The sequence below is a fragment of the Diceros bicornis genome, chromosome 11 (assembly GCF_020826845.1).
Source record: "Diceros bicornis minor isolate mBicDic1 chromosome 11, mDicBic1.mat.cur, whole genome shotgun sequence".
NCBI lineage: Eukaryota > Metazoa > Chordata > Mammalia > Perissodactyla > Rhinocerotidae > Diceros > Diceros bicornis.
The window spans coordinates 65,817,278-65,831,997 of record NC_080750.1 but is presented as its reverse complement, the minus strand read 5'-3'; the positions used below and the strand labels follow the sequence as shown (position 1 = coordinate 65,831,997).

Sequence of the window (14,720 nt, the reverse complement as noted above, 5' to 3'; positions counted from 1 at the left end):
TGGCAGATACTGCCCTGGTGGACCTGATTCAGATTTTGAATATTCCACCCAGTCTTATACTGGATATGAGGTAAAGTAATGTGAGGTTGTCCTGAGGAAGTGTTACATCATGCTTTACCTATAGTGTGCTTTTATAAGTACTGGCTTTCTTAAAATTTTTATTTTTTGTGTTTTTCCTGATTACAAAAGTTGTTCCTTCATCACGTATTTGCTGAGTGTCTACATATATTGTTCTGGTCACTGGAGAAATACTTATGTAAGCATTTATTATTAATATATGTCAAATACTATTCTAAGTGATTTATGAATTTAAACCTTAAAGCAGCATTTTGAAGGTAGACATTATTATTATCCTGGTTTTATGGATAAGGAAACAGGCCTAGAAGGCTTAAACAGCCGGCCCAGAGACACACCGCTAATAAGTGACAGAGCCAGGTTTTGAATTCTGTGCTCCTCACTGCTACATTGTACTGCCTCTGCAGCAGTGAAAAAACAGATAAGGTCCCTGGTTTTGTGGAATTTACCTTCTAATAATGGGAAATAGACAATAAAGAAACAAACAAGAAAAGAATGCCAGTAAATGCTAAGCGGAGAAGTAAAATCAAGTAAAGTGTAGTACCTGGGTGGATACTTTAGGCATGGTGGTTAGGAAGGGGTTGTCTGAGTCCTGAATGACAAGAAGGAACATTTCAAGAGTGTCAGGAAAGAGCATTCCTAGCAGAGAGAATAGCTAGACCAAGGAGCTGTGGTAGGAGTGATGGTGGGGTGTTCTGGAGCGTAGTGGGTAAGGGGAAGAATGAGATTGGAGAGACAGATGGCATAGGGGTTTGTAAGCCAGGGCAAGGAGTTTGGCTTTTATTATAGGTGTCATGAGAAGCCATTAAGATTTAAAGCAGGGGAATGATATAATCCAAGTTAAGTTTTTAAAAGATCATTTGATGGCTCTGTGGGGAAAGGATTAGTGTGGGGGCAAGAGTGAAAGCAGGAGAACCGTGAGCAGGCTTTTGAAGCAGTCAGCCTCCTCAGAAGAGGTCAGCAGCCAGCAAACCAGGTGACTTTTCCTTATATATGGTTTTTCATTTTTTACCTGTTTTCCATAGTTCAGATTTTTAAAAATACAAAAGGAGTTATTCAGTGAAAAGGCTCCCTCTTATTCCCATCCCTTAGCCACCCCTTGCTGCTCCAGCACTGCCCCCAACAATCAGTATTCTCTCTTTCCTTATACATCCTTTAAAAATGCTACATGGATATATAAGCACATATATATTCTTTATCATACTTGTTTACACATATTAGTGTATCAAAACCTTGCACTTTGCCTTTTTCATTTAACAATATATCTTAGAGATCATTTTGTATCAGTATATTGTTTCATGGCTGTAGAATATTCCATTGTATAATAGCATAAAGTCTTTTTGTTAAGCCATTAGAAACTATGTTGTATTTAATGACCTTGTTTAAAGTTTAGTTTAACAAATAACTCTTTTAAATATGTATGCACAGCTATGTCTGTGAGTAGTATAACAATTTGGTGACCCTGGAGATTCTGTAAGTGTTTACACAAAGGTTAAGTATGATCCAAGGAGATGCCCTGCTGTTGAAATACTTCTGACAGTGGAGGTGGAGACTAGCCAGATGCTATTCAGGACATTATTTTGAACCCTGACGAGACAGAGAAAGGAAGAAAGGAGCACAAGAAAATTTTATTTATTTATTTTTTAAAATTTTTATTTCTTCAATTTTTTTTTTTGTGTGTGAGGAATATTAGCCCTGAGCTAACATCTGTTGCCAGTCCTCCTCTTTCTGCTGAGGAAGATTGACCCTGGACTAACATCCATGTGCATCTTCCTCTACTTTATATGTGAGATGCCTGCCACAGCATGGCTCGATAAGTGGTGCATAGATCTGTGCCCAGGATCCGAACGTGCAAACCCCAGGCCACCAAAGCAGTGTGTAAACCTAACCACTACACCACCGGGCCAGCCCCAAGAAAGTTTTATTTTTAATACAACTCTTTTGAAACTACTTTTTATTTTTACTTTAATGTGGGCATAACAGGATATTTTTGTCTTTTTTTCTTAGCCAACCTCCATGCGAGCTATCCGTGCTAGATATGACCCTTATCTACAGACAAGACACCGAATAGAACAGGTGGGTTTTAAAAAGCATTTTTAAATTAGATTTTCATGCTTAGTTAGGAGGTATTATTGTTTGATTTGAGTTGAACCTGAAATAAGAACTGAAAGAGTGTTTTTTCGCTTTGTAAGTTTTTAATATCCGTGGAGGGAGGGAGATCTTTTGCAATACCTTGCAAGATCAAAAACACTACTTCCTTGAGAGACTGTATTGTTTTCTTTAAGGGTTTCATATTCTCTAAGTCTTTCAATTTGTAGAAAGTCATTTATGATATGAAATTTATGGAATGTAGATATGTCGAAGTTCTTAGATAAGTCGAAGTTCTTAGATAATAGGTAGATGGATTCCATTTTAGCTTCCATAAGCCAGATAACTATTGTGACTGGTTTACGGGGGTGGGAATAGGGAAATAACTGCAAAGGAGTACAAGGAAGTCTTGGGAGTTGTGGAATTGTTCTATATTATGATTGTGGTGGTGGTTATACAACTCTAAACATTTATCAGAACTCATCCAATTATATATTTAAAGTTAATAGATTTTACTGTATGTAAATTATACCTCAATATAACTGATTAAAAACAGGTACCGTGGGGGCCGGCCCCGTGGCTTAGCGGTTACGTGCGCACGCTCCGCTCTGGCGGCCCGGGTTCGCATCCCGGGCGCGCACCGGCGCACCGCTTGTCAGGCCATGCTGAGGCCGTGTCCCATGTACAGCAACTAGAAGGATGTGCAACTATGACGTACAACTATCTACTGGGGCTTCGGGGGAAAAAAAGGAGGAGGATTGGCAATAGATGTTAGCTCAGGGCCAGTCTTCCTCAGCAAAAAGAGGAGGACTGGCATGGATGTTAGCTCAGGGCTGATCTTCCTCACAAAAAAAACCAAAAAAACAAAAAAACAGGTACTGTGTAAATGGCCTTTCTCTGTTCAAGAAGTCTGAACATTAATACAGATGTTCTTTTTTACAATTTTATTTTAAACTTGTTCAATTTAAAAAAATGTGAGTGCTCTCTATAGTTTTTACAGTAACATCTGGTAGGGCAACTACAAAATCTCAAATGGAAAGTAGTACATACCATAGTCAGTGAGTTGCTTCTGGGTTTATTTAACTAGCCTTATTAGTGAATACCAGCCAGTTCTAATTTCACTTCACTGTCACCCAAGCATATGTGGATCAGGATTGTCAGCTATAGGAGAGGACCCCACTTGGGTGGAGCCTGCATAGTTTAGAAAAGCACATTCTAAACCATTGCTTCTGTTTCTTTTTTAGCCATGATATTTAATTCATTTAACATGTTTCAGTAGAGTGTGGAATGTTTATGTTTACCAAAAAGGAACATGAGTTCTAAAAGATTTAGAAACAACCATAGAGCAGCGATTCTTTTCTTAACTATAAATGTGCTAGAGTACCTGAGTAACTTTTGCAAAACACCAGGTCTTTGCCTCTGGACATTCTGATTAAGTCTGGTTTAGAGTCCTGGCAAGATATTTTGAAAATGCTACCAGGATGATTTTGTTGTGTATCCCTTGTAAACAACCATGGATATAGAGTATTCTTTTAGTGTTGATATATATATATATATACACATCCTTACATATATATATTTGCATGTGTATGCATATACATGGCATGTATATGTGCACATGTATGTATAAATATGTGTAATACATAAAGATGTATGCATGTATAAACTGTTGCTTGCTATTTTCAGAAATAAGTATAAAAAAATGTTCCTTTTTGTCCGTGTTGAGTGTAGACATGCTTTACATAGTACATTAATTTGGGTTCATAATTTGGTAATCCACTTAACCCATTTTTTCTCAAGCCTAAGATATGGCAAGAAATTTAAATACCTAGTTTTAAAAATTAGAATCTTGGCTTATTGTAGTTGACAAAATGAAAGATCTGTACCATTCTGTCCCCTAGTATAGGAGACATCATATTTCATATTTTATCAGACTTTTATTTTCCTTTCTTTTTTTCCAGAAAGTAAGCTTGAGGTGCCACCTGTGCCCAGAATCTTCACAATTGATTTAAAACTTTAAAGTTTTAACTTAAAACTGCTTTCTTAAGTTTTCTTTCAAATCTAGTGTTATTTTTCTTCCATTTGCATCTAGTCCTGATTGTGTTGCATATAGTCATCTTCTTTGTCTCCAAGGCTTACCACAAAGTCTGGCATAAAATACATGATCAATAAATATTTGTTTATTAGGTTACATGTTGTATTGTTATATTTGCCTTTACTGCTTTCTAGTTTACATTCTGTGGGTTTTTAAATTACTACTTAACTCTGCGGGTATTGATGTCAAGCTTGTTTATTATTTTTAATTCTCACTCTCCCCAGTTATTTGAGCTATAATTATTTTTTTCTCTTTCAGATTCTGGAGTCTGTTTTTTAATCCACAATATTGCTGAATATGTTTAATTGCTTCTCATTTTTAAACTATACTGATTAAAACACTGCAAATTAAAATTCGAAATTTGCAATATCCTCTTAGAGTAATTTACTATATCTTTCTAATGCTGATGAATTTGTGTCTTTCAGTTAAAACAACTTGGTCACAGTGTGGATAAAGTGGAGTTTATTGTGATGGGTGGAACATTTATGGCCCTTCCAGAAGAATACAGAGACTATTTTATTCGAAATTTACATGATGCCTTATCAGGACATACCTCCAACAATATTTATGAGGCAGTCAAGTAAGAATTTTATCACACTCTCCAAAGTGGTTGTCAGTTATCCTCCCAGCAGCAGCCTGTGAGAGTTCCTTCTGCTCTACATCTACTTTCCTAGTTCTTTTTTGGGGATGGGAGGAATTTTGTTATTTTCATATTTTTGATGATTTGTAAGGTTAAATACATTTTTTTCTGGTTTTATTAAGATATAATTGACATGCAGCACTGTATAAGTTTGGTATACAGCATCATGATTTGACTTATATATATCGTGAAATGATTACCACAAAAAGTTTAGTTAGTTAACATCCATTATCTCGTATATTACTAGTTCTTATAGTTACTTCTGTTTTGTGGGAAAGGATTATTTTCATTGAAATAATCCTTTTTTAAAAAAAGTGAGTGTGGTTCATTGACATTAGTATTCTCAGAGAAAGAGTGATTTACAAAATCGCTGTGAAGATCTTTGCAGCCTTAGGCTGGTCTAAACCGCAGCTGTAGTTTTGATTGGGCTAGGTGAGTTTTCAGCCCACCCAAAAAGAGCACTGGAGGTACTCTTTATCTGAAACATTTAGCTGCTATAAAATCAACAAAACAAGTGACTATTATTTAATAAAGTGTTATTTATTAATAACTACTATTTAATAACTATTAAATAATTCTGTTTATGAAGGAGATCATTTATTCATTCCAAATTCTAGTTGGCAAAGCAGAAGAGAATTATGCATTCTTTTGATACCTCATGTTTCAATTTTTAGCAACAACAATACTAAAGTTTCATATATAGTTCAAAGATTTAAGAAGTGAAAGTCTTAGAATAATTTTTTTTTTTTCAAAAGTTTCAGGAACACCTAGCTAGTTCTTGTGTAGGGTACTATTCCCTCTTATTTACCGAATGTTTATTAAGGGCCCACCAGGTACTATGCACTGCTCTAGGCACTGGGCACAGCGTGGTGAACAGACAGATGTTGTCCTTGCCCTGTGGTGCTTACATTCTACTAGTTCAACAGATAAACAGTAAGTGTAATGATGGGGATAGACAGACTACTGTGATAGAGAATAAACAGAATTATTCTCTAGACAAAGTGGTGATATTTAAGCTGAGACCTGGAGTATAAGGAGGAGTTAGTCAGGCCAAGAGCAGAATAAATAAGACAAAGGCAATGAAATGGGGAAGAACTTGGGGTGTTCTAGGAACAGAGAGGAGGCCAATGTGGCTAGATTCCAGTGAACAAGGGAGAGAATGTTATGAGGTGAGCTTGAAGAATTAGGTTTGGGCCAGATTATGGATGCTTTTCAGGAGTTAACATTTTATTTGAAATGCAGTAAGAAGTAGATTAATGGTTTTAAGCAAGAGAGTGACATATTCAGGTTGATGAGTAAGAAGGTCTTTCTGACTATTGTCTGGCTAATGGATTAGAGGGATAAGAGAGTGAAAGTGGGAAACCAGATAGAAGACTGTTGTATCCATCCTAGTTCACATGAAGGTGGTGGCAGTAATGATGGAGAAGAGAGGATGGATTAGGGCTGTATTTTGTTGTTGCAACTGACAGGACTTTGGATTGGGTTGGGCATGAGAAAGAGGAAGAAATCAAGGATGACACCCAGGTTTTGGTTGTAGGAAATGGTTGCTGGGTAGTGCCATATACTGAGATAGAAAAGACAGAGGGAAGATTAGGTTTGTGGGAGAAAATCAAGAGTTTTGCTTTGGATATGTTAAGTTTGAAATGCCTGGGATACATTCAAGTGGAGATGTCAGGTAGGCTATGCAAAAGACATCTGGGCTGGCAATACAAAATTGAGGATTGTCAGCTCATAGGTGGTGTTCATAGCAAAGCAAATAGACAAGATCACCTAATGGGAGAGTTTCCCATCTCCAAGGTATACTACATGCAAAAGCAATTCTTAGAGCAAGTCTTACAGTATGATCCCATAGTTTTTGTGTGCATGCACATATAAGTATAAATACATAGAAGAGGTAGTAGAATGATGATCATCATAGGCATTAGAGCTAAGAAGGAAGGAACATGGGAAACGGGGGTAAAGGAGGATGTTTACATTTACTCTGTATACAGTGTACTGGGCGTTGTGATAAGTATTAATTCACTTATCACCTCCAGCCCCCATAAAAGTTTGCCACAAAGCTTTTCACAGTCTGCAGTTTGGGTCCCCTGGGTCATTTGAGCTAGGCCAGCTGAAGATCTGCATAATGAATTTTTAGGGTGCAGCTAGTTTGACATTTTTATCAATTGAAACTTTAATAATTTTGTTTTGTTTTTAATGTGAAGTTTTAGCTTTATTTTTGCAGAATATTCTAGTGCCTAAAGGTGTTTATAAGTTGTCTGTTGTTGGGGTGAAAATGGAGTTTGATATTACAACTAGCTAGCTTCAGATTACAAAATGTTTGTAGGAAAACCCTTTTGGAGAAGAAAGCCTCTTTCTGTAATGGACTAAGCAAAGCCAGCATTGTTTAGTTTCTGTTCTTGAATTTACCTCAAGAGGGCAACAAACACTTTGCTTTCAAATAAAAATGTGTATATGATTTGAGCCTTCGTTGCAACAAATCTCATGAGTGGTTCTTGGGAAGTAATAAAAGTGTAATCTGGGAGCCATAAAACCATCCATAAATGTTACACTGAATCCTGCCAACCCACACTTGACATGTTTTTCTCTTTTTTCCTGATCTCTATACTTTTATGAGATAACCTAGAAAAAGGCGATTTGTGGCATCTCGTGTGCTTTGTTGAGATAAATTTTTACTGACAACTCTGGTATTTGTGTTTTAGGGAAACTTTGTTTAATTTGAAGAAATAGTAGTCTGGTTTGTACCGTAGACTAGAGACATAGAAAACTATTGTCAAGTGTTAACGTCTTTGTGAAATAAAGAGCAGCCCAGAGATACTGTGTTGTGGACATAACATGTTTTTCTCAAAAGTTTTGGATGAGATATTTACCTTCTGCCCTCTGTTTTATCTTGCACAGAGGGTATTTGTGAAAACTGGTTGGGTTACCTGTGTGGCCCACCTCTCTCAGATATAAGGTGATGAACTGCGTGTTTATTTTACTAGTAGCTGATATTAGTACAACTACACAGATGTAATACTGACTTTCATTAGCTTAGCAGAGTTTTTTTTTAAAGGTTAATTTTAAATGAAGTTAAAAATTACATATTGTGACGGAGGAGTCAACAATGTTTAAGATTAAAAGTGTTTGTTCAAATTAAGGTCAAGTTCTACCATCAGCTTGAGTGTCCCTGCTTTGCGCGTGTGTCTAACCTGATTAAAGTTTTGCTTCTTTCTTAAAAGATTAAGAGTCAGAGTAAGGAAAAGCCCTAACAAGGTGAACCTGGTTATTATTTATGGCAAGTTAGTAGCAAGCAGTATATTATATCCTTGCAGATGGAAAAATTAGAAAGCTGATTGAACAGAGAGTTCAAGGACAAAGCAGGTATGGTTTCTGTGAAGGCTCATTAAATCAAGCAAAGTGATAATCACTCATTATTATCAGCTAGACTGAGACTCTGCAGTAGTCTCCAGAGAGCAACAATTACTGGTGACTGTCATCCTCTAAAAATCATAGCTCTGGAGATGAAAAGGACCGGCAATGGGATCTGAGTCACCCATTCACCAGAATGCAAATGTTGCCAAATAACTCAGAACAACCTTTTAAAATAGTTTTATTTTTTTAATCAGCCTTGCCCAGAAGCAGTTTTACATTCAATCTTTAATGCTCCTTGGCTGTTTTCATAAGATGCAATTTAAAAGGGTAGTTACCCATCAAGAAGTGGGTGAGTCATACCTTCTCCCTGTGGAATTTTTAATTCATTTCCGTTCCTCCCTCTTTTTTCCCCCCATCAGTGACTTGAAATCCTTCAACCGAGTCCTTATGTGTCTTGGGAAAGCTAGAGTGCTAGGTAATGCTGGGTACCAGGCCCAGAAGTCAGTTTCATAGACTTGCAGAGTTATAAAAAAAACAAAAGCAACCTAAGAAGACCTGAAAGTGACTATCTCCTGTTTTGCTGCCCTGGACCTTATTTCTGGCAGGCCTCAGAACCTCCCGCATTTCTGGGCTTCGGCTCTAATACTCCCCACCCCTCACGTTATATATTGACCACTTTTACTTCCTCCCGTGGTCAACCAGATTTTCATAGGTGGTAACCAGGATCCTTAACATTGTCAGTCCAACCTAGTTATCTAAAGAGATATTAGTTGTTTTTCTTCCAACATTTTATTTCAAACAAACAAAAATTGAAAGAATTTTCCAGTGAGCACTACATTCTTGTCACCTAGATTCTAGAGTACTTGCTTTATCACATACTTATCCAACTATCCATTCCTCTATCCATCCATCCCTCTTTTTTTTTTTGATGCATTTCAAAGTTGCAGACTTCAGTATACTTCTCCCCAAATGTGTCATCATGCACATCATTCATTAACTAGTTTACTGTTTGTGGTGTTTTCTTTTGAAGTAAGTTTACATACAAAGAAATGCACACATCTTGCGAGTATCATTTGATGAGTTCTAACAAATGCATATACCTGTGCAATAAAGCCCGATTAGGATATAGAACGTTACCATCATCCCAGAGAGTTTTCTCATGCCCCTTCCCAGTAAATCCTCACCTGCACCTCCCAGAGGCAGCTGGTGTTCTCATTTTACTCCCTTCCGTAGATTAGTTTCGCCTATGCTACAACTTCATATAAATGGAACCATGTAGCATGTATGGTTCATCTTTTGTGTAAGGCTTCTATCACTGAGCACATTTTGAGAGTCATCAATGTTGTTGGGTATTTCAGTAGTTGTTACCTTTTTAATGCTGAGTAGTGTTCCATTGTGCACGTAGACCACAGTTTGTTTATCTGTTCTCTTGATGGACACCAGGGCTGTTTCTAGTGTGTGGCTATTATGATAAAACTTCGATGAACATACTTGTACAAGTCTTTTTGTGACTATATGTATTTATTTCTCTTGGGTAATAACTGGAAGTAGAATTGCTACATCATGTGTTTAGTTTTATAATAGCCAGGCATATTTTCAAAGTAGTTGTACCATTTGTACTCTCACCAGTAATGTATGAGCGTTCAGTTGTTCCACATCCTCACCAACATATGGTGTTGTCAGTCTTTTTAATTTTAGCCATTCTAGTGGGTGTGTAATGGTATCTTGTTGTGGTTTTAATTTGCATTTTCCTGATGACTAATGATGTTGAACACTTTATTATGTGCTTATCCTTTCTGTATATATTTCCTTTGTGAAGTGTCTGTTAAAATCTTTTGCCCATTTTTTATTTGACTGTTATATATCCTGGATACCAGTCCTTTGTTAGATTTATATTTGGCAAATACGAAAACCCAGTCTGTGGCTTGACTATTCATTATGTTAATGATATCTTTGAGCAGAAGTTTTTTATTTTGATCAAGTCTAGTTTAACAGTTTTTTTGTTTCGTAGTTACTGCTTTTTGTATTGTCTCTAATAAACCTTTGCCTATTCCCAAGGCACGAAGATGTTCTCCTTTATTTTCTTCTAGTTATAGTTTTAGCTTTTATATTTAGCTTTCATATTTAGTCTTAGGATTCATCTTGAATGAGTGTTTTCAGTAGTGTGAGGTAGAAGTCGAGGTTTCTTTTTTCCCATATAGATATCTAATCATTTCAAAATTACTTGTTTAAAAACTTCCCTTTCCCATTTAGATTGTATTGGCACCTTTGTCAAAGATCAGTTGACTATATAAATGTGGGACTGGGCTCTCTTCTGTTCCATTGATCTATTTTTCAATCCTTATGCTAGTACAACACTGTCTTGATTACTGTAGCTTTATAGTATATGTTGAAATCAAGTTGTGTCAGTCTTCTAACCTTGTCATTGTTTTTCAGAATTGCTTTGGATATTCTAGGTCCTTTGCATTTCTATATAAAGTTTAGAATCAGCTTGTAAATTTCTCCTAAAAAATGTGATGGGGGCCGGCCCGGTTGTGTAGTGGTCAGGTTTGCGTCTTCTGCTTCAGCAGCCTGGGGTTCTCCAGTTCGGATCCTGGGTGCGAACCTACGCACTGCTCATCAAGCCATGAGGCAGCGTCCCACACAGAGCAACTAGAAGGATGTACAACTATGACATACAAGTATCTACTGGAGTTTTGGGGAGGAAAAAAGGAGGAAGACTGGCAACAGATGTTAGCTCAAGGCCAATCGTCCTCAAAAAAAAAAAAAGTATGATGGGGTTGGGATTTAGAACAATTTGGAGAAAATCGATAATTTAACAATATTGAGTCTTTCAGTCCGTGAACATATATCTCCTCATTTACTTAGGTCTTCTTTAATTTCTCTTAGCAGTCCTTAGTGTGGAGATTTTGTAGGCCTTTTATTAAATTTATTTCAAAATATTTTTGTTTGTTAATGCTATAGTAAATGAAATTAAAAAAAATTTATTTTCAAGTTGTTTGCAGCTAGTATCTAGATACACAGTTGATTTTTGTATATTCACCTTATATTGTATGACCTTACTAAATTCATTACTTAGTTTTAAAAGCTGTTTTTTTAAATCTGCTAGGATTTTCTTCCTAAACAATCATGTAATTTGCAAATACAATGAGTTTTAATTTTTCCTTTTGGATTTTGCATGCTTCTCTTTTTCTTGCCTCATTGCAATAGCTAGGACGTTCGGTACAGTGTTAAATAGACGTGGTGAGAGTGGGCCTCTTTATGTTATTCCCAATAATATAGGGAAAACATTTAATATTTCAATATTAAGCACGATGTTGCTTATGGGGTTTTTTGTAGATACCTTTATTAGATTGAAGAAGTTTGCTGACAGGTTTTATCATTAACTCATTTGTCTAATGATTTCTCTGCATCTATTTAAATCATCACATGATTTTCTTCCTTTATTCTGATAATATAGGTTACTTTGATTTTTTAGTGTTAAACTAACTTTGCATTCCTAGAATAAACCCAATATGGTCATAATGTATTATCCTTTTTATATATCACTGGATTCAACTTGTTAATGGAGGGTTTATGGAGGGTTTTGTATATATGTTTGTGAGGGGTAGTGATCTTTAATTTCCTTTTTTGTAATTTCTTTGTCAGGTTTTGGTGTTAGTGTTATGCTGGCCTCATAAAACAAGTTAGGAAGTGCTTCCTCCTCTGTTCTCTGAAAGAGTTCGTGTAAGATGAATGTTATTTCTTCCATAAGTGTTTGCTAAAACTCACCAGTAAACCTGTTCAAGCCTGGGGTTTTCTTTATGGGAGTGTTTTAGGTGATTAATTCAATTCCTTTAATAGATAAGGGATATTGAGATTTTCTGTTTCATCTGTGTCCATTTTGATGTTACATTTTTCAAGGAATTTGTCTATTTCATCCAAGTTGTCAAACTTTTTGGTATTAAGGTGTTCATAATATTCCCTTATTAGGCTTTTAATGTCAGTAGGATGTTAATGATCACCCTTCTTTCAATCCTGATATTGATCATCTGTGTTCTCTTTTTTCCTTGATTAGTCTAGTTAGAAGTTTATCAGGGGCTGGCCCCATGGTGTAGCTGTTAAATACGTGCGCTCTACTGCTGACGGCCCGGGTTCGGATCCCGGGCACGCACTGATGCACCGCTTGCCAGGCCATGCTGTGGTCGTGTCCCGTATAAAGTGGAGGAAGATGGGCATGGATGTTAGCCCAGGGCCAGTCTTCCTCAGCAAAAAAAAAACAGGAAGATTGGCGTGGATGTTAGCTCAGGGCTGATCTTCTGCACAAAAAAAACAAAAAGAAGTTTATCAACTTTGTTGGTGTTATGTCCTCTACTTCATTGATTTCTGCTTTTACTTTTGTTATTATCTTCTGCTTTCTTTGAGTTTACTTTGCTCTTCTTTTTCTGTGACTTAAGTATAGTATAGAAGCTTGGCCATGATTATAGACCTTTTTTTGTTCTACTGTTAAGTATTTAAAGCTTTAAGTTTTCCTCTAAGCACTGTTTTAGCTGAATCCCACAAGTTTTGATATGTTGTATTTTAATTATTATTCAATTCAAAATATTTCCTAAAATCTTTTATATTTTGACCCATGGATTATACAGAAATGGGTTAATCTCCAAATTTCCAAAAATATGGAGTTTTTCTTGATATCATATTGTTGTTGATTTCTAATTTAATTTCATTTTGGTCAGAGAGGGCCTATTCCATACGATTTCCGTTTTTTAAAGTTTTTTTTATTGTGACTTATTTTCTGGGCTGGCGTATACAGTCTCTATTGGTGAACATACTATGTATATTTGAAAGAATGTGTATTCTGCAATTACTGGATGTAATGTTATATCTGTTAAATCAAGATTGATTGATAGTGTTGTTCAGATGGTCTTTGTCTTTGTTTTTGGGGTTTTTTCTTTGGTTCTATCAGTTGCTAAGAAAGAGGGATACTAAAATCTCCAACTATAATAGAATAATTATCTATTTCTCCCTTTATTTATATTAGTTTTTACTTCATTTATTTTGAAGACCTGTTATTAAATGCATACACATTTATGATTGGTATGTTTTCCTGATGTATGAGCTTTTTTTTTTTTGATAAAGAAGATTAGCCCTGAGCTAACATCTGATGCCAATCCTCCTCTTTTTGCTGAGGAAGATTGACCCTGGGCTAACATCCGTGCCCATCTTCCTCTACTTTATATGGGACGCCACCACAGCGTGGCTTGACAGGCAGTGCGTCAGTGCACACCTGGGATCCAAACCTGCGAACCCCAGGCCACCGAAGTGGAGCGTGTGCACTTAACTGCTGTGCCACTGGGCTGGCCCTGTGTATGAGCTTTTTATCATTATGAAATTACCTTTTTATTGTTATGAAATGTCCTTTATCCCTGGGCTTGAAGTTTCCTTTATTTGATGTTGATTTAGCCATTACAGCCTTCGTGTGCTTACTGTTTGCCCTGTGTATTATCTTTTTCCATCCATTTACTTTCTACCCATATGTGTCTCTATATTGAAAGTGGATTTCTTGTAGACAGCAGTCTGCAGTAGTTGGGTCTTGTTTTTTTAATCCGTTTTTACAATGTCTGCCTTTTAATTGGAATGTTTAATCTAACATTTAATGTAATTATTGATATGATTGTATTTGCATATATCAGTTTAGTCACCCCCTCACTTTGGTTTTCGGTAGCCAAGAATAATAGTTTTAATGAATACTGTTATTGTTTAATTCTGTATAATGCATTTTTTTCTATATTTTTTAATAGGGATTATCTTCTTAAGAGGGAGTATCCCCTTATCTAGCACAAATAGGGATTATCTTCTTAAGAGGGAGGATCCTCATATCTAGCACCTTAAGGTTAGAAGGTACTTAGTAAATATTGTTAAGTGAATGCAATGGAAAGAACTTTGCATTAAGAATCGGGAGACTTAGGTTGCAGACTTATTTCTGTTGTTATCTTACATTATTACCTGGTTTAAGCCACTTACTTGTTCTATGTTTTAGTTTCCTCATCTATAAAAATGAGTAGGTGGAACTAGATTATCTCTGAAATTACTTCTTTCTGTGACATTCTGTGGTTAAGATTTCTATTGGAATGAGAATTTTTATCTGAAAGATCTATTTGCTAGTTATTTTTCATCTAGCAGTCACTTTCTGACAGTGACAACTTTTCTATAATACATTTATGTATATAGCCCTTAAATTAGAATGTAAATATAATATTAAAAGAATGTGTAATAACTGTAATTTTTTTCTATTAATAGTGCATTGCTGTTGGTTCTTCAGCTATCTGACTAGGAGTATAAAATGATAACATTCTTGTCAGCTATTGAAGGAATCAAATGTTATGAGTTGTTTTTGTATACCTTAAACTTTGTCAACTAGCATGCTAGGGAGCAAGAGTCCCTGATTAGTCTCTAAGCTACAATGTTACCAGGTTAGTTTTTTATAGG

At 36.0% G+C, this 14,720-nt stretch overlaps 1 protein-coding gene across 1 annotated transcript in view; it reads left to right on the top strand.

Moving 5' to 3' along the window:
* The window catches only part of ELP3 (elongator acetyltransferase complex subunit 3), a 102,267-nt gene that overhangs the window by 14,278 nt on the left and 73,269 nt on the right, over positions 1-14,720 (top strand). Inside the window, exons 5-7 of the mRNA XM_058550435.1 lie at positions 7-70; positions 2,083-2,151; positions 4,684-4,838. Of these exons, the coding sequence (XP_058406418.1) occupies positions 7-70; positions 2,083-2,151; positions 4,684-4,838 (288 nt within the window). The remainder of the gene's footprint in view (positions 1-6; positions 71-2,082; positions 2,152-4,683; positions 4,839-14,720) is intronic.